At 46.4% G+C, this 26484-nt stretch overlaps 1 protein-coding gene across 2 annotated transcripts; it reads right to left on the bottom strand.

Moving 5' to 3' along the window:
- LOC125942278 (uncharacterized) lies at window positions 1–26080 on the bottom strand. 2 transcript variants are annotated; one of them, XR_007464955.1, is made up of 7 exons: window positions 25907–26080; window positions 24520–24577; window positions 17470–17583; window positions 12444–12705; window positions 6915–7061; window positions 2349–2460; window positions 1–99 (listed from the first exon to the last, which is right to left on the bottom strand). XR_007464955.1 is itself a non-coding variant. In XM_049660441.1 (7 exons), the coding sequence occupies exons 3-7, from the start codon at window positions 17499–17501 to the stop codon at window positions 30–32; spliced, it is 642 nt and encodes a 213-aa protein (XP_049516398.1). In that variant the 5' UTR covers window positions 17502–17583; window positions 24520–24577; window positions 25907–26080; the 3' UTR covers window positions 1–29. The 2 variants fall into 2 exon arrangements, 1 of the variants encoding a protein (XP_049516398.1); XM_049660441.1 differs by having other exon boundaries at window positions 6915–7080.
- Window positions 26081–26484: the final 404 nt, after the last annotated feature.

Here is a 26484-nt window from a genome sequence, read left to right as displayed (position 1 = left end):
CCTCTCCATACCGGAGCTTGTCTGTAGTGTCAATCACTGCAAGCATATTGCGGGCACGATCCACGGGCAGCGCTATGGAAGTCCTGTACCAAAGGCCCGCTGAAAATTCAGACAAGACGAGCACTGTTCATCTTGTGCAAGACATGCCAGTACCTTCAGTGTCATGCAGCAACAGCCCATCCCCATTTATGTCCCAGTTTTTGACAACTCTTCCAGCTATCAGCCCCAACATCTGACCTTGCCTCCCTACTTTCATGACAGAGCAGCACGATGTTCTGTTCTTTGGTCATGTGCACACCTTAAAGAAGGACTTGCAATCGGTTCTCGCTGAGAAGAAGGGTGGCTGTGCAGTCATCTTCAAAAAGCATAAACAGGGGACATAGAAAAGCAAGCACCAGTGTGCTTTGCTATGTCCCTTGTCTGCTGGTGCTTTGTTCTGAAGATATATGAACTTGGCAAGGTTACGGTTTCCTGCCTATGCAATGTGGCAGTATGCATGCCAACATATGCATGCCCCTATTTGTGCCAATGTCAACTAGCACTTGGGATTATAATTCTGTACTTGCATAGAAAGTTTATTTAAAATACCAAGGGTATGTGCGTGAATTCCAGTCCTGCATCAAAGACGCAGGAATAGAATGCATGTATAACTGTCTATCTTACCACCCTCCTTAGCATGAATCATGTTGCATAGCAACAAAAGTTGCTTATAAAAGTAAGAAAGCACCAGTTTCCTCCATTCTTCCCTCTAGGCAGCTAGCTTTCTTGACACACTACGCGACACTGCACCACCTGTGCGATTGACCCACCTTGTAAATGAACAGGCTGTAATATTTCTTCACTGGAGTACACAACAAAATGTACGGCATGCCGTCCCCATCATGCTGTTGTCACTGCCATTGACGTCGTGTTGCTGCTGTTGTCACACACATGCACTCACCCCACAATTGCTCATCTTGCATAAATGCATTGATTCACTTGGTAAGAGAATAGCAAACGGTGCTGGATAACCAGCTATGCAGTATAGTGCAGTCCACTTATAACAATATCAAGAATGAAAAATCCAATCGTTATAACCAATCATCTCTATATCTGGACTGCCGAAAAAAAAAGCCTTGCCGAATATACCTTTCTAGTCCCAAAACCAAATTTACCACTTGCGATACAAAATCGACATTGTAGAAAGTAGGCTGTGCAAAATGAAATATTTATACTTCTAAATAGCGTTCCAATCCTTAGGTGCGCCGAAATAATCAGAAATCTGCACTTGCTTTCGCACAAGTTTCAGTTTCACAACCGAGGTGTGCATCGCGTCCAGCTGCTGAGCGAACACTGGCGGCTATAATTTAGCGTGCGTGAAATAAATTAATGAGCGACTCGATCGACGACATTGCACTTTGGTTGAAAATTGGGGTCGGTGTCAAACACGGGCCGTTGTTAATCTCGTCGTCAAAGCCGCTGCTGTTGTCGCCTCCGTTGCACAACGCCATTTGTCGCGTTAACAATCGCCGCCTCTGAGATCTCTTCACAGAACGAGGCAGCACTATCCGCACTCAGAAACTTCTCCATCGAAGCACCACTTATTTCATCGTCAGTAGCAACGTGCTCGTAGAGTTCGCTAATGTGAGCGGCTTCTATCGTGTTGATTTCACCCATGGGGGGTTTTGTGAAGGCGCACAAAGCCCGCCTTTTCCATTGATCGCCATGGCCACTGCTTCTAGCATTCATGTTCGTGGCGAGTCCGGTTTTTATAATCATCGACTCCGCGAGCTCATCATTTGCTGCTTCTTCTCAAGCGACCCAGCTGTGTGCTTTGTCGGCGCACCTCCCGCTTCTTCTGCGGTGCATTTTCGCACTCGCTGAGAGAGGGAGTGCAGGCGCCGCTCGCTTATCGCTTTCCTTCCCCCACCCCTCCTCTTCTGACACTCGCACGACTGCCGGCGACGCAGCCGCGAGGCTGGTGCCATTTTATGCATGCTGCACCAACTAGCGATGCTCTCTGTGGCTTTTGCAATGCGGTGAATAACATATCGTTATATGTTTTTTAAAGCCCTAATGCATAAGTTGATACTCTTAAGTCGACTCATCGTTGTAAGCGATATATCGTTATAAGTGGACTGCACTATACCTGCACAATGCTTCGCTTAATGTCGATCCCCACAGTACGTGAGACCTGCATAACTTTTTTCCACTTTTTTTCCACATTCAGTTGTTGCATTGCTAATGCCCTTTTACAATGCATTAGCTTTTATTATGTTTGTTCCTTTCAGTTCATATTCTTCTCCCAAGATTGTGTTTGCAAACTCAAAAGCAACAATGACTATTACAGCTGCTGCACTGTCATGCACCTGCCATCGGAGCCGTCGGAGTTCCGGGATGGCACAGCGTCCGCGGCATGCGGACTCAGGAGCCTGCGCACCTCTCCAGTCTGGCCGTGCTCGCCGTTGCCGCGTTCCTTCGCTGCACGACAGATGGTGGCACAGGACGTCAAAAACGGGCCAAAAGCGGCCCCTATAACTATCAGCATGTTGTCACGTGGGCCTGGTATCAGCAGCGCTGAGCAGGTTTCACGGGCATTGCGAGTGCACGTTGCTTTGTTGGGCGTCAGTTGTTTGACAGCCCTAACAAAATGATGAGTTCAAAGAGGGCTGTCTACAGTTTGAAGCTCAAGCGAACTACAATTGCGTTTGCCGCAGACAATGGCAACCACAGTGCCACCGCGGAATTCGGCATGAACCGAGCCTGCATCATCAGGTGGAGGAAACAGCGGGACCAGATTATCAAAGGTGCCCTGACGCGCAAAAAGTTCAGGGGACCACCCAAGGGCCGACATACACAAATGGAAGAAGTATGTATGTTTGTTCGCAGCAAACGATGCAGGGGCTTCGCTGTCACTGCCAATAGAATCCCAATGAAAGCGTTGGAGATCGCAACAAGAATGCAGATTCCCCGCTGGTGTTTCGCGCCAGCCAGGGCTGGGGAAACGGATTTTTTTGAGATGCCAGACAACAATATGCCAGAAGCTGCCAGCCGATTTTGAAGAAAAAGTTATCGCTTTTCAGCAGTATGTGATGAAGCTCTGCATGGAACATTGCTACGAGCTTGGCCAGATCAGCAATGCCGATGAGACGCCAGTGTGTTTTGAGATGCCGAGGGCATGCACAGTTAATGAAGTGGGAGCCCGAGAAGTGAAGGTGAGGACGACGGTACGAGAAGCAGCATGTCACAGTGATGCTGTGCATAACAGCCGACGGCCAAAAGCTTCCGCCATGTATCACTCTCAAAAGGGAAAAAAACATGCCAAAAAATGAATGTTTTCCTAAAGATGTCATCGTGAGAGTGTACGAAAAAGGGTGGATGACAGTCAGACTGGATTCGAGTCGCGTGGCAGCAGTGCCCGGGAGCATTGCTCGGTGGACCTGCAGGCACGCGGTCGATGCTTCTGTTTGACGCGTTTTGCAGCCATCTGACCCCGGAGGTAAAGACCAAGCTTTGGAACAGCAAATGCGACTTGGTTGTCATTCCGGGCGGCATGACGCCAGTGCTGCAACCCCTCGACATTTCAGTCAACAAACCTTTCAAAGCCAATCTCCGATAGGAGTACAAAGAGTGGTTGCGGAACCCTGACCAGATGAAGACGCCGACGGGAAAGCTGCAGAAAGCGTCCCCAGGGAGTCAACCATCACAAGGTGGATTTCGGACGAGTGGAAGCGGGTTTAGGTCGACGTTGTGGCCAAATGATTTAAGAAGTGTTCGATCACAAATCACTTCAACGGAACGGAAGACGACTTGCTGTGGGGTACTGAGAGCGGTGCTTCAAGCGGTGCGACGAACTCGAGTGGCAGTGAGAGTGACTGAGCATCCAACACAAGCGGTGGGTTCACTGTCCGCACCTAAATTTCTTTTGAATGTTTGTCAAATAAAATGTTATTTCTCGCACCCATCTCCTCATGATGTCGCAAAGGAAAGAAGAGGGGGACGGGGTCACTTTCAATTTTTTGAATCTAAGCACCCCCTCACTTTGGGCATTGCGATCGTGAAAAAAAGGGGGTGCTTAGAATTGAGTAAGTACGGTAAGTCGACCTTATTTTTTTTTCATGCAAATGTTACCCGAAATGAGCTATCAACTTATATATTCGCAACCAAAACTGGCAAAAGTACCAAGCTAACGAAGCTTCATCACACGCACCGCAGTCAGTCTGTAGATCATCAAGCTAGCTTTAAGAAGTGCTGCATATCCAATGGACTCAACCATACCGAGGACGACGTCGTTTGGGGTGCCGAGGACAGCTGCGGGGCAGCCGATGAGGATGACTTCTCTAGCAGTTCTGATGAGCATGCAGCTTGTGGCGTCGACTAGCGAGATTCAGTAGCCGAGCTTCTGGTAAAGGTGTGTCATGTTCAAAGCGTTTGGTTTTTTAAAGATATTGGTCGACCTATATTCAAATTATTTTATATTCACAGCGAGTTCATTATATACAGATCAACCTATATTCGTGTTCAACCTATAATTGAGTAAATACAGTAACAAGCACCCGAGTATGCGCGTGATGCTTAGTGAAACCTTTTTATAGCGTTGCATTCTTTGGCTAGGTGCTCGGGCTCACTTTCTGCTAAGCACCATCCGTCCTCCTGTTTTGTGTCCCAAAAACCTGAAGCGCCATCTAGTCTCGAACAGGGGAATTTCTGTGAATACACAAACTTCTGTACACTAGCTGCCACCTACACATGGGCGTACTAACCTCAGATGCGATATTTTGTCAGAAAGCTACTAACTGTCGACAACATCTGCCCAAAGCTGTAACTATAGCTGGAATTTTCTTGACACGCAACCAGTGCACTCGACAGTTCATTACTTGTATTACATTTAATATGAAAACTCTGTGACTATGCCGCTCCCAAAGAAACTGCTCAGTGATGAGGAACGGAGACGTCGGAATGCAGCGAGAAAATGTGTACAAAACTCAACCTTCGCAGAGGCACAGTTAAAACACAAGCGAGAGCATGTGCAGGCAAGATACGCACGGAAAATGCAAGCAGTAAGAGAAGCGTCTGAAGAGGATGCGTTAGAAAGCAGGCAAGCGTTTCGATGGGCAAGTTATGTGAGAAAAAATGCACTACTACAACAGACAGCCCTTACAAAGGAGGAGGCTCCAATGCGGTACAGCCTAGTATTGGCACTTTCCGCACATGGTTTGTCTTTCTCGTTGGATTAAAGCCTTATGTCGGATTAGCCGGTGGCGTCTCGTCGCCTATGAAGTGCAGCTTCAACATGCATCAGCAGTGCTTACACGCCGCCTACTGCTTCACCTGCGATGGCACCAACTAAGAAAACTGCTGCGCTAAGCAGTGCAGCACAGCAAGGGCGTCGATGGGCAAATCTCACTTTGGTCTGGTGAGAGACATGCCAGCATGAAGCACAACGCCTTTGCGCGTTCCCGGTGCATGCTGCGAACTCTGCCTCTCACATTCTTGAAGCTGAGCGCATCGCAACTCAACCGGCTGCCCAAGACACTGTAAGTCGGACCAAAATGCTCGTACCATCGCCAAAGCGACTCGACGGCTGGACGCCGCTCGCCAATAGGACTCCGCGCGCCAAGCAAACCTGCACCATGGTCGCCGGCCCTCAAATAGTGCGCCTTTCGCTGCAGCAGGCTATGAGTCATGAAGCAAAGATGCAACAGCTTCTGTGAAGACACATTTCACTTTCGTGTTCTACCAATTTCTATTTAAGAAGGATCAACCAACTTTTTAAAATGTGTCGCGAACATGCTGGAACAGCTCAGTAAACACTTCATTAAAGACTTTTCGTAAAATTTCTTGGAAGGTAAGAAGGTAAATGACTTGAAATGGCAGAGCGTCAGGGTGTTTTGTTTCTGTCAGTATTTTATCGTGTAGCAGCTTCACATCTTTCATTCTATTTCACAGTGTGTTACGTGCAGCACATACTTCAAATGGTTCGATGAGTGCTTTCCAAGTATGTTAGACATGGAATGGCTGTCATATCTGACGTTCTTAGATTGAGCACGGTGTCTACATTTGTGTAAACTTGGCAAAACTCTCAAAGAAAATTCTTAATCCATTCTTTGGCAATACACATCACACGATTCTGAAGATTAAAAAGATGCGGTAAATTTAAAGTTTCAATAGACAGAATTCATTGGCGCCTAAGGGAAACTCGCAACTATCGTATAACGAATCGAATTCTGCTGCATTCAATCAGTCTTCAAATTGAACAGTCGCAATTCGTGAACCAGAATATTTCAAATCACCAACTGTGCACAATAAAGCATAAAATTGGAGCAAGCATGTATAACTGTCATCCCGGTGAACATAGTATGGGTATAAAACACAATGAGTTACGTAGTAAAGCATGTTACATCATTCAGGAAGCCAAACTTTGCCAGCTAAACTGTAATCATTCGCACTCGGCAATGAGTCCCAAATATGCGATTAAACAACTTATTTGCTTCTGATGCTCATTTTGTGCTTTTATTAGACAACGATATATAATGTGCAATATAATGACATCAACTTCCTAACACTGTGAATAAACTAGAATGTGAAGATTGTTTTACAGTATTGGTGATGACAGTTGTTCATTTTCGAAAACTATTTGATTAGATTTGTATTCTGTTTCAAAAATTACTATTTGCACACCCCTTATGCTTAACCTTTTCAATATTAATCGGTAGCCCTCCAGTGCTACGGTGTCTTTCAGAGCCTCAGTGTTGCTTTGTGCCATTAAACTCATGAGACCAAATGACACCAAGATGGACATGACAAGCACTACTAACAGATATCAATGACCACTTGTGCCGTCCGTCACATGTTTTGTGCTTCATCACTGCTTCACCACATGGTTTAAAAGAATACTGATCCGATCAGTCAAAATACGTGGTGCGGAGACTGACCACTTCGAGGTTCTCCGAGCTGCATGCTGGGCCGCAGGCAGATCAGCTTCTTGTTGGGCGGGGCGTGGTTAATGCATAGCACGCGTACCCGGCGCACCGAATTTGGATGGCCGATGGACGGTCCGTCAGCTTCATCACGTCGTACAGCTGTGCACACATTTTGAACCTTTAAGGGGGGACGCGGCTTTCGCATCGCGAAAAATGGCTAAAAAAATCATTTTTGAAAATAAAATTTTCAGTTTCTATAACTCTATCTGATTCCGAAATATCATCACTGAAAACCAAGTAGAAATGCTCTAAAAAAATTGTTGTATCAGCCAAGGTGCCAAAAAATTTCACGGAAATCGCGCAACAACGGCGTTTTTCAAGCCACGATATCTCCGGAACTTGCGCAGCCGAGCGCCGCCATCTTGGTCTCGTTGGAAAGCGCATTTCTCCGTCTTCAAATTTGCTGCTTCAGCTATCTCCTCCATACAGAAACGAGCACACAAAAAGCAAATGATTGAAGGTCGTGCCGGAGCCACTGATTGGCCGCGCCCGCCACGTGACTCCAGCGCGGTTCGCCATTGGTCCGGTGCTCGCTCCGTGATGGCATCGTCTGCACCGCTTGTTGCGGTCTCCTCGCGTTCCGTAATCTCGACGAGTGTTAAAACGGGCGCTATTCGGACATCGCAGTAGCGTGGCCGATCCCGCTTTTTGTGGACGTCTCAGACCCGCCGCTAGGCATTCCGAGCATTGGCGACGCGGACTTCGCGACCAAGCTTCGGGCACGGAATCGTCGGACACGAGGCTAAGCCTTTCGCCCGTAGGCGCCTCCGACTCGGCGATCAAGCACATCGCACGCGGACTTCTCGGATCCTTGCCTAAGCATTTCGTGCATCGGCGCCTCCGCTGCGCGACTAAGCACATCGAGCGTCGACTCCTCGAGCCCGCGGCTACGCATTTCACGCGTCAGCACATCGCTCATTGAGTGTCGACTCCTCGGACCTGCGGCTAGGCATTTCGCGCATCGGCATCGCGAGCGTCGACTCCCCGAGCCCGCGGCTAGGCATTTCGCGCATCGGCACCTCGGACTGCGCGGCTAAGCTAATCGAGCGTCGACTCCTCGAGCCCGCGGCTGGACATTTCGCGTGTTGGCACCTCGGACTGCGCGATTGAGCTCACCGAGCGTCTATTCTTTGGACCCACGACCAGGCATTTCGCACATCAGCACCTCAGACCCGCGACTTGGCACATCGCGCGCCGACTCTATTATCGTATTGCCACGATATCTCGTACCAATACCTATCATACCACCCCTTCATAAAAAGAACCTCATGATGAGCTCTGTTCACTAGGCCACTTGGGCTGGCACAGACACCTGGCTGCAGAAGTGAGGCATCATACAAAAGTACAGGCTAGAAAGCACCTAGCAGCTGCATTGCTGCCTATCTATCAGTGGCTCTCCTAACATCCATAGCCATTGTCAATGGAAGATGATCCAAAACGCTGCCGAGAGCCTTCATTCAGTAACATGGTCGAAAAGAAAACAATGCCTCACTGACTGTACTAGAGACTGCTATCAATGAGGCAGTCTGCAGGTACAACACTAGAACTGCTGTATATTTATGTGTCACCTTTACTTGGGAGTGCGGAGAGTCGCGAGCATGCGCTACTCTCGATGGAGGAGAGAGACGACTGGCGGCACGGCAAACGAAGATTTAATATATACAGGAGAGGTAGAAGCACGCAACACACAACACTGAAACTGAAACTCAATACTAAGGGCACGCCAAACTAAGCACATAACTTCACAAAAATGCTTACTTAATAGGAAATATCAAGCTCCGACTACATGCAAAACTACCAGAAAATATTCGATTTCAGTTTCGGAACCTAGCTCAGCCTTAAAGTCTCTAGGTCAGTCCTAGCCTTTGTTCTTAAAAGTCTGACCACCCTGGCCCCGGCCTAGCTGCGTCGATATCAAAAACGTGCACTCTTACGGGCCGCCGACTTGACGTTCCTCACGTCGGGTCCAAGTCGTGTTCATTCGGGTGTTGTTGCTGCCATAGGTGCCGACGACTTGCGTTGTCTCTTTTTCGGCGGTGAGCTCGTCGGTTCGTCGGTGATGAGCTCGTCAGCGATGACGCTCGGCGTTGCTTAGGCCCACCTGCTAGGCCTAGCGTCGGGATGCGTCGCAACTTCTTCAGGAGTGCCGACGTGTCGTCCCGAGGAGATTCGAACGTGCCGGTCTGCCGCAGAAGGGGGATCCTCTCTGGGGTGCCTGGTCCTGCCGTGAGAAGCTGCAGCTCGTCCAGGAGCCTCGCCCGAACTTGCCGAGGTCGACGGCCACACCTTGGACGGCCAGCGTCGCGGACTCAACCAGACCCCCAAGTCTCCCGTCGCCAGAACATAGCTGGAGATGCGACCTTCCTGACCCGGTGCCACGTTGAAACTCGACGGACAGCGCCGTTAATCCCTCGACTATGCCTCGGTTCGTGCGCCTCGCGCGCTCGCGCCGTTCGGAACGTTCCGCCAACTTCTTCGTCCTCTTCTCTCGCCACGGGTGACCTCTTACATGTGACATTATGGCCACATAGTTCTGCACCTCACTTGGTTTGAAACCCAGGCACCATGCTCTTTGTAGAGCAGCAGTAAAGAATGCCCTACAAACATGAAAAACGCAGAACAAAGGCACAGCAGACCAGAGGCCACATGTCCAAGAAGCTCCACATCACAAAACACATCAAAGATTACCAATTTGGTGCGTTTTAGAGAACTGAAGAGAAGGTGAAACTTAGAGCCGTGTTCTCAAAACTGTTTTTTCGCCTTTCTGCTCAGTTTCTGGAGCTGATTTCTTCGTTACCGTTTAGCCTATTTTGATTGTTTTTTTTGTCACGTTCCTTGGACTACAGTGCAGGTCGAGACAGTCTCACATTTTCATCTTGACTTTTTATAAATTTATGGTGTGGCTATTCGTTCACTCCGAAAGTGTGCTTGGTGTGAAGGTAACTTGAAAAATGACTATCTAAAAAATTTCTGTTGCGAAAAAAAAAGTAAGACCGTCACGACCTCCTGCACGCATTGAGCTATGCATTCAATACTCAACGAGCCTTCCATGATGTTTTATAAGGTCCCCAGGCGCTCCAGAAAGTTCAAGAGAGAAAAATTCTGCTCAATAAAATATTATCAAGGTATAACTCTGAAACTTTTATGGAAGTATCAGGGAGACATTCTAAACATTCGTGCCAATTTTCATGAAAACCCATGAAGAAATCAGGAAGTTGACTTTCAAAGCCACGTCCCCCCTTAAAGGAGCACAGATATATTTTCGAAGTTGGAGGAACTCCACAACATGTTCTCTTAAGCAAAACAGTCACACTTGGCAACGTTGGGATGCACTTGTTTGTTCTTTTTCTAATACAAAAATGAGCTGTCACTCGTTTTTTTTTTCCTTTTATTTATTGTATGTTCAAACATTTTTTTCTGGTCGTTAGTTGCATTTTTTATGTTTTATCATCCTTGTTGTCAGCAATTTGAGGTAGATATCCCTGTTACGCATAGGATTTTATAGTGTGTAAATACAGTTTATTTTTGTATTGCGACTCACTTTGTCCTGCAAAGCTCATTTCAGTATCTGACATGCTGTTTTGCTGTATCTGCCTTGTAGTGGCAACCTGGGCCTTTTGTCAAGCTGTATATAACTTTTACAGCTCAGATAGCCAGCCAGAAGTATCTAGTAAATAAAATGCATTGAATTGAGTTATGCAATATTTGAATTTGATACTAGAGTGAGTAGAAATGACAGACTTTGCATCGACATTGTGATGCTATGAGAGCGAAATTCGCTGAGGTGTAACAATAATGCTAGGTATTATGAAGTTGCTCATTAAAAAACATTATCAGGAGTGCTACAAGTGCTTTAAAAAGTTTTTTTATTCATTTTTATGACTGACTACTCTCAGTCACAACAATCAAATCAACAGAGCGAGCCAGTGCATCTCTGTGTCGTGATACATCTACCTCCTGGGTACTAAAGAAAACAAAATCTGGTCTGTAGACACGTATTATGGTAAATCATTTAACGCACGAACCCTTTCCAGTGTTCTGCCTAGTTTTGCGAGGGTTTAGATAATCATTTAACAAAAAGAAAATAAGTTGGTAGTGTTACGATGGTACTTTTAAAGGGGGGGGGGGCCCACCAGGCCCTATTAGAAATTACGGTTACACAAAGTGTGTTCCAGTGCAAGCAAATTTTCAAATCGATTCATTACTATCAAAGAAAAAAATGTTGTGATGCCATGCCTACTACATGGCAAGTTTCACTGCAAACTCGCGCTCTCTTTGCCTAGACTATGCTCTGTGCCATCGTAACTCGCCAAACATGAAGGCTGCAGTTGCTGTGGGCTAATAGTATTGCGATAGTATTGTGGTAGAATGTCACACGACTCCTCCCAGTTTATCACTCTGCTCGCTGCTGCAGCACGCTGTCTGCTCAAAAAAAAAAGAAAACAGTGCAGACATTCCATACACACATGTCCACACATATGCACCACATGTTCCTGCATATTTGGCACCTCTGCCCCCTTGCCTGTTGGCCCAACCTGGCCTCACTACATCGAGCAGCGAGCGCAGACAGTGCGCGTCGGCCAATTTTAAGGCCATGGCTCCACTTGTTTATAAATTGAAAAGCCAGGTGGCGCTACATGTCAGGAAAAAAGAATGTTTCAAGTGAAGTACTAATTAAAAAATGCCTGATGATGAGTCATGAGAATGACAAAATTTGTTTCCAACAAAGTGCCTCACATTAAAAAAAACAACACGAAAACTATGTCAAGATGCGGATGGCTCTCTGCAGCATGGAGTGCATAGGCCCCGCAGCCATCACTGTTTACCAAGTTGCAGTGAAACAGGCTATAGCATCCGCGGACTGCATTCCTTTCCCTGGCTTCTTGCAACATCAAAGCTGAGGGAGAGCGTCATGCGATGAGCCCTTTCAACTTTTGCTTCTCTTCCTCCTTTTTGCTGTGTCGCAAAGTTCCAGTGCACGCTCTGTGTTGGCCAATTTACCGCACGCCACAAAAGATGACGTTGCGGGCAACAGATGTGACACGGACACATCTTCAATGTGATGCAGTCTCTCTGCTAGGAAGCAAGGAACCCCCAACAGTAAGGGCACACAGGCTGCCATTAGTTTTCAGCTGTTATTGAAGAGTATGTTGTAATACTGTGCAGATACAGTTGTCAGCGAGAGAACACAAGTGCACATGAGCTGAATACATTTTACTTTTTGTCGGCGCTATGTGTATTATTTAAAAGTGTGCACATGTCACACTAGCCTGCCTGCAATGCCCAATCCTAGTGAGGAGCCATTAAGGCTGATTCACACTACGCCGACACGATTTTGGTTGGAAAACTGACGATGCAACCAGTTTACAGGAAGAAAAACACTGTCGCCAACAGTCAGCAGACCAAGATCAGTGCCGTGTTGGCCTAGTTGGAATCAGCCTTTAGAGGCATCAGGGTCTACAAGTCCAGGCTCCTCCTCACCTCTTCAGCAAGTGGCACGAGCATCATGCCAACGCCGTCTGAGAAAATGTATCGTTTCTTCCTGACTGGGTGGCAGCCAGCCACAATGTCAGGGATGTCCAGCACTTGGCTGGCCTGCACACGGACAGACTGCTCAGTGGAGAAGCACTGGCCCATGCGTGCCATGTGCTTGGCCTCGTTGGGGATGCCCTCGAACTGGCCCATCCACTCACGAATCGTCACTGCGCTGTTCTGCTGCTTGTCGGCTGCATACATCCACATCCTGCGTAATGATAGCTGTAAGCCTTTTCTCCTTGTAGAAGATTATGTACGGAAATGGTAAAAATATATCTGAGCCTGTGCTCCGTAACATTTAATTGCATTTTTCGTTCTGATCATGTCGATGTTTAGGGGCATCCCCTTAATTAAAACGGGGCAGCGGCCAATGGTCACACAGCCTGCTTAATCTCGTAAGGTTTGACTACACCCACGGTGGTAGAAAAGGAGAGATGGCCAAACGAGCGCCGCAAACACGTCGCCGCACCTGTCGAGTTTCTACAGCGGTCGCCAGGGGTTTTATCGGCTCAAAGACGTGCATTGCAAGCTTTCGCTGTGCTGTAAGCAGTCGGTTATTATCGCAAATTTTCGTGGCTTTGAAAAGTGTTTTTAATAGCTTGTAGAGGCCGTCTGCCAGCCTGGCCCACAAAATAAGGGTATCAGGCTCTATGGAGCTTAAATGTTTCTGATCGGCGCAGTTAATCTCAACAAGACTGACACAGAGCTCTGATAGCAAGGGACGCGTTTCAGGAAGCGCGAAAATTCCTAATGGCGAGTTCACAGAGTAAAAAAATATTTGGTTCTCACGCCATTGCGGGTAGCATTGGGCTTATGGGCGTACTTGATTTATGATCACCTGGCTGTAACTAAATTTCACTGTTGTGCAGTCACCACTTGTTTAATTATTGTTTAGTTCCCTTCAGGCGCCGTTTAGGCACCTCCACCAGTAGTGTCAGATGGCAAGTGCTAACATGCATGTGCCTACGAAATGCTGGAGACTGCCAAAGACGGGAGTAGATGTCGTTCTGTCCAGACAGAGTGGCGCCGCCGCGCCTTCATGTTTGCGGCCGACCTGGCCGGCCCCTCTGAGCAACAATGAACAGAAACAGTGTGAAACATGCAGTTAAGTGATGCCGCGATGACCGTTGAAGACTTATGCAGTGGACTACACTTGGGATGCATACTGCAGACAGCGCACGCCGAAGCTTCTACAAGGAATATCACGGTGGTGCAGAAAGCATCGATGAACTTTGATTTTTATGTAAGCCAGTTTTCCCAGTGATGTAATCTTTCCATGATGTGCTTGGGAACTAATTTCTCAACCAAATGTTTTTTATTATTAATAACATTAACAACATATATATATATTGTTGTTAATATATATACATATGCATGTGTTATCCGAAATATATATTAGATAACACGCCAACAATAATTTTGGAAAGACAGTAAATACTGTTTCTGCATAGTTGTATATGCTAATAAAGGAGTGTTTATTAATATTGTAATGAGGAAGAAGAAACAAATGAGCTCAATCGTGAGCATATAAAAAATATATTCGTTCAAGCGCGATTCATTTGGCAATGATGCATTCATCACCGTGTAGTTCAGAACCAATCTGTATCCGGCAAATAAAGAAATAATAAAATAAACAAAGAATAAATAACGAGTCTAAAGTCACGCTGCATGCACAAATTCATGCGAAAAGTCCATTTCAGGCGACGGTAACCATTTAGTGGTATTGAAGACCTCCCTGGTGTAAGGCACTATGACGTGAAGCTCTTTCTCAAAAGTCGGAGACATAAGAATACAGTTTGAATGCTCGCAACACCCGCCGACTAGATACTTTCAAGTGCAGCGGAGTGGAGAAATGAGCCCAGACTACCCCTGCTGCCACCTTACGTAAAGCGGCGGCAACTCGAGAGCCCTCGCGTCATGCGTGGCGCATTGGCTGCAACCTCTGGTGTTACGACGGCTTGCGCCACAGCAATTTCCTATACAAGTGTTTTTCCCAGAGCAGTGCTTCCCACCTAAACAGCACTCAGGCCTGATTAAGGCTTCATGCCTCAGCCACTCAACAGGCCTTCAACTTCATAGTTAAAGGGCCCCCAACTAACCCTGCTATAAAATTTATTTATATATTGATAGCTGTTTCCCGCCTAAACAGAACTCCAGTTTAAGGTTTCATGCCCCAGCCACTCTAGTGTCCTTCAACATGATGGCTAAAGGACCCTTTTTCTGGGGTTTAACGTGCCAAAACCAGTTCCGATTACGAGGCACATCGTAGTGGAATGCTCCGGAGTAATTTTGACCACCTGGGGTTGTTTAACGTGCACTACAACGCAAGCACACAGGCATTTTGCATTTCACCTCCATCGAAACGCAGCCGCTGCGGCCGGGATTCGATCCCGCGATCTCGTGCTCAGCAGCGCAACACCTTAGCTGACTAAGCCACCGTGGCAGGTGGGCTAAAGGACCCCAAAGCCACTCTAGGCTACAGAATTTGGTATAGTATACTAGCAGCTGTGTACTAGTCTGCAATGAACATACAGCCACAAAATTGTTTGAAATAAAGCCATAATAGCTAAGCTACAGGTGTTTGATAAATGACTGTCACGGTCACAGTGATGGTCACAAAATCATTTGTCAGCTCACCTTCACGATTTCTCGCTCGTCTTCACTACCCTTTGCACAGGCGTTCTATTCTTGCCACATACCATCACCAGCTCTATGCTGTGCACTGAAAGCTACGGGTCACAACTACACACAAGAAAAAAAGCCGGCAGGTCTCACGCCCTGTGGGAACCAATGTTATGCGAAGCAGTGTGCGGGGAGCCTACCAAGTTAATGAAATGACCATGAGAGCACCAAGACATAGGCGGTTGTTTCATGACCTACATCACACGTCATGATATTCATGTCATGACCACACGTTTGTGTTCGTCATACACTCTTGTCATACTATGCCAATTTTGGTACCCTACCAAGTTACCGAAACAACCATGAGAGCACCAAGATGTAGGCGGTTGTTTCGTGACCTACATGACATTCATGTCGTGACCTGTCATTTACGTTCGTCATACACTCTTGTCATACTATGCCAATTTTGGTATATACCAAATTCACGAAACGACCATAACAGACGCAAGGCGTAGTGGCTAGATAGATACTCTCAAAGTGGAAAATGTTCACCAAGAAATGCTTCGCACTTAAAAAACTCATCCTATCGTGCACCTCTGACCACACTTTGTGATGTGCCAAGCTCAGCAGCACAATACCATAGCCACTGGGCTATCGCGGTGGGTTTTATAAAAGTTTGGCTAATAAATATTCACTACTGGGTCCTTGTGTCAGAACAAATATTGGCCTCAGTATGCAGACCTACAAGGGAGCATATTTCATTTGCCCAGCAAAACTCTGTGTAGCAATGGCTTGCACAATGTGCTTGCTGCCTTTCAGACCTCAGAAGTGTATGCTACGTCAGTTTTCATATGAAAATGGGTAATCTGGCGCTGCTATAGATGGCAGCCGAGGTACCGCTGCGAAATAGGCGAAGCATGTAGAGGGGTAACAAAACGTTGAATGCTGGGGCACAGCAGTTTGCCTTGATCCCTGGCTTCATCTGACATCGACACGTGGAGCCTGGTTCGCATCCTTTTCTAGGGGCCCAGCTCGAGTGTGTGGCACTGCTTGGGTAAACTTTTGAGGCAACCTGAAGAACACAAGTCCAAACACCAAAATAGTCCACCTCAGGACAAATCTAAACTCACCGTCTATGCATAGCAGATAATGAAAACAGGCACAGGTCACCCGACTGAATAAATGTGCAAAAAGTATAAGTAAATGTGAGGAACTGCTAACACGATGGAATACTTGTCATTTTGTATTGTGTGGATCAATAATTCCACCTCAACGTAATGTCAAGTGTACATTACTTGGCCCTCCGTATGCCGTATTTCTGTAAGTAGGCTATTACATGCCAACTGTCCCAACTTGGGGTGCGATCGCGCAAACAGCTCGCTTTTCCGTTCCTTCGCTTGCCTTCTCGTGATCGGGCAGAATTGTGATTGCGTCAGGGGCCGTCAGAGACAGCGGGGCGGTACCGCAGCTTTCCCACTTTGTGACGTAGCAGTCAAACCGAACGTGCGGAAAGCGAGCTGTTTGCGCGATCGCACCCCTGGTGCTTGAGCATTTGGGATTTCCTTTTGAAAAATTGGAGACCCTTCAATATAAGACAAATGGTCATTTCATGAAATACTTCTACGTGAAGCAGTTTTTTTACTCGCATAAGCACTATGTGAATTTTGTTGTAAGCCACCAAAAGGTATAGCCTAGAAACCGGTTCCTTCATTATGACAAAACAAAATAAATTTTTCTCAGGAGAATGACAAGGCCTTAGACCTAAAATAGCATTTCTTGATTATTATCCATTGTTTAAATATTATGATTATTATGGGCCGGTAAAAATGTGCACAATGGCCTATTTTCATTTTCAGATAACTGGCTTCTAGCAAAAGCTGTAAACCTACGTAATCACGCTCACAGTGGTCACAAAGCTCAAGACAACTACTGTGTACAAAAAATGCTTTCAAAACGGTATATTATGCAGAAGTGCACAGAGATGAGGATGAACTTTAAAAAATCTCAGTTTTAGTGTCTGCACGTTTAACATTGAGGCGGTCCTAGTAAAAACATGCCAAATATCACATCTGAGAGCAAACTGTATTGCTTTTAAATTGGTAAAACTTTATCAGAGTAGTTTTCTGTTAAGCAAGAAAAAAAAACTGTATAAGTGGTCTCCCACCAGTCTCAAAATTTGCATTGTGGTTCATCTAATCCACATAGCCTCTTGGCGGTTGAGACAAAATGCATGGTCTTGAGCATTCCTTGACTGATAGAGGGGACTCTAAACTGCTTCTAAGTTAATTCCTTCGTTGCTGAGTGGCTACAAGCTGCTTCAGTCAAGAAGACGCTGCTGGATTACATTTACCTGCATATTGCTGTCTGCCTGCTTGGCATCATCACTAAGGCTGCCAACTCTGTAGTGGACGTAGTTAGGATGGGGTAGTGGCGGGAAGCAGGTGCAGGTGCAGCCAGGTTGTACCTGTAACAAAGTTGCACAAGTGTGCTTAGCCTTACCGTGTCACAATTTACAAGAAAAATGCAGCAGTTGTCTGTGTAACATGGCTATGAATACAAATAAAGGTTAACGGTTAGGGCCTACAACACAACTAGAACCCCGACAAAAATAACCCGCATTTAAGTTTATGAAAATGCAAGCAAAGATGAAAAAGAATGTGCTGCCAAGCTGTGCATGGAAGCTCGGTTGTAACCCGAGGTCATGCCATCAAGTTATCAAGAGTCAACAGCTAGCCTGCCCTCTTAAAATGCCACTGTATATTTGCTTAACCTGTGTTAATTTTAAGCTGCATCAATCCACATTCATCATCTCTCATCATAAGTAAATCACCAAGATAATTCAATTAACGAATTGCCATTAGTGTTAATGCAACAAAGTGCAAGCCGAGAATGAAGCTGGCTAACTGGGAAGTGGAAGATAACAATGTGCTTCTCTATATGTTATTCTAGGTTTTCTGCTCGTTTCTTGTTATGACAACATTCACATTCTTGACATTTCACCCTGCTAATTTTTGTTCCATAATTCACAATACTTCAGCAAGAGCAATAATGCTTCCTTTTAACAGTAAATAGCGGTAGAACAAGGAATGTCGCTGGAGCCCAACGCTTCAACAAGAGGACTTGTCTCCTTGTCGAAATATTGGCTTCAGCAATGATGATGATGATGTGTGGTGTTTTATGGCGCAAGGGCCAGGTATGGCCAAAGAGCGCCATGACAAGTGGTAATGTAATTGATGAGCTGCTATGACGCACGCAATGAGTTTATCATGGTAGATGTGACATGGCTGTAAAGGGGCCTAAAACTGTCGCTGTAAATGGCGTAAAACATATAGGTAGTAAAATAATGATAGTGACTGAAGTGGCGTATGCAATGAGTATGAAATGTGCAACAAGGTTGCGATAACATGTATATAAAAATTAAAAGGTGATGCTTGACAACGAGTAGCACAACAGCCTCACCAGGTACCTTGAGTACAAGGGGCCCGAGGCATGTGCTATAAACAAAGATTGACATCGCAACAGCGGCCTCTCGCAGGAGGCCGTGCTACGAATTTCTTGGGCAGAATACGTTGAGCGTATGGACGTCACTTAAGAATGCTAAAACAGATTTCATGTCGAAAAGCGGTTCTCTGCCTAGAAACAGTGTCAGGTGAAGCGGTATACACTGCCTATATGCTAAAGGGAAGTGTTCTTCCCTCTCAGCTTGTGCTTCGCGACATTCCAGGAAGACATGCTGAACACTGAGGGTGTTCCCACATCTACTACAGATTGGAGGTTCACCGCCAGTCAACAAAAAACTATGTGTACCATAAGTGTGCCCTATTCTGAGACGACAGAATAGGACATCACTTCGTCTCGAGTTGGTCAGTGATGGCCAGTGCCCTAAATGTGGCTTAATCACGTGGAGCTTATTAAGGATTTCAGCGTCCCACTTATGTTGCCAGTACGTTCTCAGTTTTTTCCGCAAATATGGCTTTAGGTCTATAACTGGAACAGCTATGGACAGGTTGCAAGATTTTGTATCTAAGGAAGTTGCCATTCGGTCTGCTAGCACGTTACCTTCAATACCTCTGTGTCCAGGCACCCAGCATACCGTTACATGTTGGCCAGAGGCATAAATAGTACATAGGAGTGAGAAAAGTTCTGTAATTACTGGATTTTTGTGTTTGCAACATGACATCAAAGTTTTAACGACGCTTAACGAGTCTGTATATATGACCGCCTTATGTAGTTTTAACTGCTTGATCTGTTTCGCAGCGCACCATAGTGCATACGCCTCTGCTGTAAAGATGCTTGTATGATGGTGAAGAACATCTGACTCCGAATAGGATGGGCCGACGGCTGCATAAGACACGCCGGCATGCGATTTAGACGCATCTGTGTAGTATTCTGGGCACGAGTACTTAAATTGTAACTCTCGAAAATGCATACGAATGTGGGCCTCTGGAGCATGCTTGCTTACCTCAACAAATGACGTGTCGCAGTCAATGATCTGCCACAACCACGGCGGTAACGGCTTAGCAGGAGCCATTAGGCGATTTTCAAGAAGCGGAACGCCCATATCTTCGCTCATCTTCCTCACACGGAGCGAGAGTGGCTCTCTTACAGCAGGCTTGTTTTGAAAAAGTGTTGCAGAGGTCATATCGCTCATGGTAGGATAACAAGGATGGTCTTTATCAGTGTGTACTTTCAGAAAGTAATTAAAAGTAGAATATGATCGTTGTAGATCAAGGGACCATTCGTTCGATTCAACATAGAGGCTTTGAATAGGGCTTGTCCTGAAGGCACCGGTGGCGAGGCGGATACCAAGATGATGCACAGGGTCCAGCATCTTCAGAGCACTGGGGGTAGCAGAGTTATACACTACTGCGCCGTAGTCTAACCGCGATCGTACAAGGCTCCTGTAGAGGTTCATGAGGCATTTTCTGTCGCTACCCCATGTTGTGTGTGACAGTATTTTCAGGATGTTCATTGTTTTCAGGCACTTAGCTTTGAGGTACTTGATATGAGGAATGAAGGTTAGTTTTGTGTCAAGTATAATGCCTAAAAATTTGTGTTCAGTGTTGATTGGTATGCGTTGTCCATGCAGCATGATATCTGGATCTCGTATTAAGCCTCTCTTTCTAGAGAAGAGTATACAGGAGCTTTTGCGAGGGTTTAGCTTGAAACCATTTTCATTTGCCCATTTTGACACTTTGTTCAGTCCGAGCTGAACCTGACGCTCGCATATTGCAAGGTTACAAGACTTAAATCCGATCTGCACATCATCGACATATATTGAATAAAACATTGAGGATGGAATGACTTTGTGAAGGGAATTCATTTTCACAATGAAAAGGGTGCAACTAAGCACGCCCCCTTGTGGCACACCAGTTTCTTGAATAAATGGGCGGGACAATACGTTACCAACTTTGACTCGAAAAGTACGGTTAGACAGGTAGCTTTCTATAGTGCTAAGCATATTACCTCGAATGCCCATGTGCGACAGGTCTCGTAAGATCCCGTACCGCCATGTCGTATCGTACGCCTTTGCCATATCAAGAAATATAGACAAGAAATACTGCTTGTGTACAAATGCATCACGGATGTTTGCTTCGATGCGCACGAGGTGATCGGTTGTAGATCGGCCTTCCCTAAAGCCACATTGAAATGGGTCAAGCATTTTGTTCAACTCTAAGAAATGTACAAGACGGTGATTGATCATTTTCTCAAAAACCTTACAAAGGCAGCTCGTAAGTGCTATAGGCCGGTAGCTGGTCAGCAATGAAGTATCATTACCGTGCTTCAAAACTGGGATGACAATAGCTTCTTTCCATTTAGATGGAAGATACCCAGCAGCCCAGATGGTATTGAAAAGTGTGAGTAGTGTGATTTGCGTGTCGCAGTGCAAGTGCTTGATCATATCGTACATGATTCTATCCGGACCCGGTGCAGAGCTCTGACAAGCTGACAAGGCGGCTTTAAGTTCGGCAATACCAAAAGGACGGTTATAAAGTTGATTTGGGCTACATTTCCGGTTCAGAGGCTTACGTTCTTCTATTGCTTTATATTTCAGGAAGCTCTCCGAATAGTGGGTGGAACTAGACACGCGCTCGAAGTGTTCACCAAGAGCGTCAGCCTGGTCTTCCAACTTATTTCCTTCTTTATCCACCAGGGGCAATGGATGAATTTGTTGTCCCTTAAGCCTCCTGAGCCCATTCCATACTTTTGCCTCCTGTGTGAATGAATTAATACTCGATAGGAACCTCTCCCAGCTTGCCCTTTTAGCTTGTCGTCGCGTTCGCCTTCCCTGTGATTTTATGTTTTTAAATTCCATCAAATTTTCTGCAGTTGGGGATCGACGGAGTATGCCCCACGCTTTATTTTGTTTTTTCCGCGCCTCCTTGCACTCATCATTCCACCACGGCACTCGTCTTTTGGATGAGCTACCGATTTATTGTGGAATGAACTTGTTTGCTGCGTCGATGATAAAAGCGGTAAAATACGCTACTGCGTCGTCTATGCTAAATTCGCTGATAAAATCTCGTGATATAAATGTCGATTCTTTAAAAAGTTTCCAGTCGGCGGAGGCTAGTTTCCACCTAGGGACATGCGGAAGGGAGTTATGTTGGGCTACTAAGTTTAGTGTGATTGGAAAGTGGTCACTTCCGAATGGGTTTTTGATTACACTCCATTCCAAGTCGGGAAAAAGGGAAGCAGAACCAATCGCCAAGTCTATTGATGAGTATGAATTGTGATGAAGGTTATAATAGGTTGGCTCCTTTTTATTGAAGAGGCATGCACCGGAGTTCACGAGGAATTTTTCTATGAATCTACCTCTCGTATCGCATCGTGAGTCTCCCCACATCGTGTTATGAGCGTTAAAATCTCCCACGAGTATGTAGGGTTCGGGAAGCTGATCAATGAGGTTATGGAAATCTGTTTTCTCGAGATGATGATTCGGGGGTATATAAATGGTGCATACGGTTACCAACTTACTGAAAAGAATTGCCCGAACTGACACTGCCTCTAGGGGCGTCTGAAGGGCGACATATTGACAAGCTACAGACTTGTCGGCAACTATTGCTACACCGCCAGACGAGGCGTTCGCCACGTCACGGTCTTTGCGGTAGATGGTGTATTGACGAAGAAAGTTTGTATTTGTGGGTTTCAGATGCGTCTCTTGAACACACAGCAACTTCGGATTGTGTTTGTGTAGGAGTTCTGTAATATCGTCGAGGTAGTGAAGAAGTCCTCTGACATTCCACTGTAGTATTTGTGTCTCCATAATGACAAATGTGTTTGTGCTGTGTGTTTAAGAGATGAAGATTAGCTCGCGGGGCCCTTTGCAGGCGCCGTGACACGAGATCTTTCTTTGCTGGAGCGGTCGAGAGAATCTCGCCGCTCCTTAGGCGCTGGTGGCGCCGTCTGGCCGGTTGTGTCCATTGCCTCTTGCGGGGCGCTAGACACGCGCTCTTGCGGGCGGTTCGTTTGACGTGAAAGCCTCGTCTCGAGGGACGAGGCCCTGGAGGCCACCAGCCCGGAGGTTGATGGTCCCTTGTTCTGAGATGGCGGAGCAGCGCTAGCCGCAGCCGCCGCGGGGGCGGATGGCGTCACCGCCGACTCACTCTGTGTGGACCGGACAGCCGCCGGGTGCCGCTGCCCCCTGACGTGCCACCTCGGCAAAACTGACTTTAGGCAGGTATGACACCCGCCTGCGAGCCTCTTTGAAAGTTATGTTTTCCTCTACTTTGATCGTGACTATTTCTTTTTCTTTCTTCCAAGACGGGCATGACCGCGAGTATGCGGCATGCTCGCCATCACAAATGACACAGTGTAGAGTGTTTTCACATGTTTCAGAGGCATGGTCACCGGAACTACATTTAGCACATGTCTGTCGGCCTCGGCAGTTCTGGGAACTGTGGCCGAAACGCTGGCACTTGAAGCGACGAAGAGGGTTTGGTACATAGGGTCTAACCCGTAGCTTCACATAGCCTGCCTCGATTGTCTCGGGCAGGATGCTTGAGCCAAAAGTTAGTACTATATGCTTGGTTTTGATCTCTTTGCCGTCCCGTCTTAGCATGATTCGTTTGACAGTGATCACGTTTTGTTCGCTCCAGCCTTCCAACAGTTCAGCTTCTGTCAGTTCCATGAGGTCATCGTCGGAGACTACACCACGGCTGGTGTTCATAGTTCGGTGTGGGGATATTGTCACTGGGATCTCCCCAAATGACACTAGGTTAGGAAGCTTTTCGTGCTGTTTTACGTCGCGGAGTTCCAAAAGGAGGTCGCCGCTAGCCAATTTCGACGCTTTGTAGCCTGCTCCAAGAGCTTCGGTGAGACTTTTCGAAACGAGAAAGGGTGAGATCATTCTCACCGTCTTTTCGGGTTTATCGGAATGGATAACATGAAATCTGGGGAAGTTTTGCAATTTGCTGCCATTGAATTGAAAGATATCTTCGGTGCGCCCTCGTTTGTGAGAGCGATCAGGGAGTCGGGGGAATGACGATAAAGCCATAAGGTAACAATGATTTCGGTAGCTATGCCAGCCGCCCACCACCGAACCCAACAAGGGGACGCTACAAGACCCGAAGGAGATGCAGACGCCAGCTGTACATAGCCACTATAACCTAATATAATAGACCCAAGGATGGATAAACTACACCAGGTTAACCCTTGCTGCCTGGAAAATTGGAAGTAAAGCGAAGTGAAGAGAAGACAGGAGAGATGGAAAGTGAGAGAGAAAGACGAAGGTTGGAGGGAGAGAGAGACAGGAAAAGGCAACTACCGATTTCCCCTGGGTGGGTCAGTCCGGGGGTGCCGTCTACGTGAAGCCGAGGCCAAAGAGGTGTGTTGCCTCCGCCGGGGGGCCATAAAGGTCCAAACTCCCGGCTTCGGCTCAACCTCCAGGATCCCCTTTTCCCCGGACACGGCTAAGCTGCGCACGGTTAGACGCAGGAGGGTTCAACCCCCATGTGCTCGGGTCCGTGGTGTCGCAACACACCAAACGCCTGCTGACGCAGACGCCCCTGCGGGGAGGCTTCAGCAATGCTCCTTGCTGTACGGCTTTTAATCATTTCAAGTCATGCCTTCCGCTGTACATCTGTGTTTTCAACATTGCGTTAATGAAATTGTAATAACTGAGAATTAGTAAACGTAGCTGAAGACAAATTTCGGCTTGTAGGTAGATAACGACAGAGTAACTGCACAACATTGAGACACGGACAAAGGATGCTTGTGTGTCTTGCCTCCTCCAGCCATGTCTCGTCTTTGTGCGATTACTCGGTCTGTATGTAAACGTATTACCCTTTGCACAATATTACTAAAATGAATCAAGGCAGGAACGAGGTCACGCAGTTATTACAAATAGCATCATACTGCTCAGGAGATATGCCAAAGTGCCTGCTACGAGTTGTCTCACCCATAACGTGCTGGATAAGATGGCTACTTCCTGTGGCTGTTGCCGCTTCTTGAATACCCTAAAACAAAATACATATCAAACATTTTTAAGTATGCACGACAACAGCAGTAGAGGAGCAGATGACAGAACACTGTTTCGTCCAAGGTAAACTGATCTCTGATACATGACAGACAAAATTTTTAAAATAATTTAGTAGAATACACCGCACTTAATTATACTTCATTCAACACTGGCAGACTTTCTTGGTACAAGAAAAAACGTATTTGTGCATGGAAGCAGTAAAATAATAAATAGGCTTCTACTTATACAACAAAATTTCCTACAGCGATTAAGCCTACAGCTGTATTTACTTAAAATTCTTATACGCACATTACAATAGCCAAGACGAGATTAACTTGGGTTCATATGCAGCGCACTGAGAGGAACAACTTTGCAATGAACTCAGTTCTGCTTGCCAAATAGAAGCAGTAACATAAAAATAAAAATACCTTTTTTTTCCACAGAACACAGGGCACAAATAGAAAATCCAATAATATTATTTTAAGTTCACCGCAGAACACACCCAGGTTTTTTAAGCCTAGTATGTTTTACTATACAAAGATTGCAGCAAATTCATGCTTTTGAATAGATTATGCGAAAACTAATACATTATATATCGGTTTAGATTGTCAGCTAATGTTTTTCTAACTTGCAGTCATATACCCATTAAACTTAATTTGTTTCAGCGGTTAAAGCATTGTGCCTCATACGTTTGTGCATGCAGTCGCTTTGCCGCTATCAACATTTCTGTGGTACCACATTGCCCGACACTCCATACAGCATTGTTGTGGTTTCATTATTCTAGGTAATATACTTGAAGCACTAGCGAATCTTCAAGATACACGAACTGTATTCAATGTTTTCGACTTCGGCAGCTTATGTCACACTGGTGCTACGATTTTCTTCACACTTCAAGTTACGCAGTACTTGTTATTCTGCGGATATTTTAATGCGACAGGCCGCTCACCACTAGGACCGGTAAGAACGGTGTTTCGCCTGACAGCACAGGGCCGCGATTTTGTAGCAATGCTTTATGACTTCTTATACACTAGTCTTATCATCCACCGCTGACGGCCGGCTGATCCCGTTGATAACGCGAGCGGACCGTTGCTCTGACCACTGAAAAGGGCGATAAGCGCGAAAAGGCATTATTACCGGAAAGGCATCGTTACAAAATACCGGCCCAGCTTTGCTAAAATTTCAGATGCCAGTAGTATTTTCGCACGCATCCGCACGCATGCCTAGGAAACGTCTGTAATGCCAAGAGAAACGTCGCGCAAAATGCAGTCAAACCGGAAGGGCCAAGTACGCGCCGTTTGAAAACTGGAACAAATGCTGATATACTCACCTGACGTTAAGAGAAAAATGGCACAGTCACTCCCTGCTGGTATGCTTTCGCATGCATCTGCCAACCTCAGTGCGTTACGATTCCTCACAACACAATCAAAGACGACGCAGTGCAGACCGCAACACTTCGGGTGCTTGTCACGGTCCGGCGAGCTGCACTTGCCTTATGTCGGCAAAGATGGATGGATAGATGAGGCAGAACCCATAGAGAAAGAAATTCCCTTTAAACCGGGCGGTGGCATACGCCACCTAGCCATGATGACGTCGGCGACACGCTGCTGCCGGCGGTACTTGTCGTTGCAATCACATAGCACCGAAAGAAGTTCCCACCGTATCTTTCCGTAACGTCCGGCTGCAGTCGCCCCCAAACGCAGCGCAATCAGATCCATTCAACAACGACAACGTGCTCGCGCATATTCTAGTACACTAGAGTGTACTAGAATATGGTCGAGTGGGACGAGCCGCTGGGGCGGCGCATGCTTTGCAGTGAGGCGCCCGACGTGGAAAAATACTGTGGCGGCGCTGCGATCGAACTGGATTGGGCCGCATCAAGGTCGCGCCGTTGGAAACTGCTGGCGA

This window comes from Dermacentor silvarum, chromosome 1 (assembly GCF_013339745.2).
Source record: "Dermacentor silvarum isolate Dsil-2018 chromosome 1, BIME_Dsil_1.4, whole genome shotgun sequence".
Lineage (NCBI taxonomy): Eukaryota > Metazoa > Arthropoda > Arachnida > Ixodida > Ixodidae > Dermacentor > Dermacentor silvarum.
Note: the sequence above shows the minus strand (reverse complement) of the source record. Positions and strands in the feature narration are given on the sequence as shown.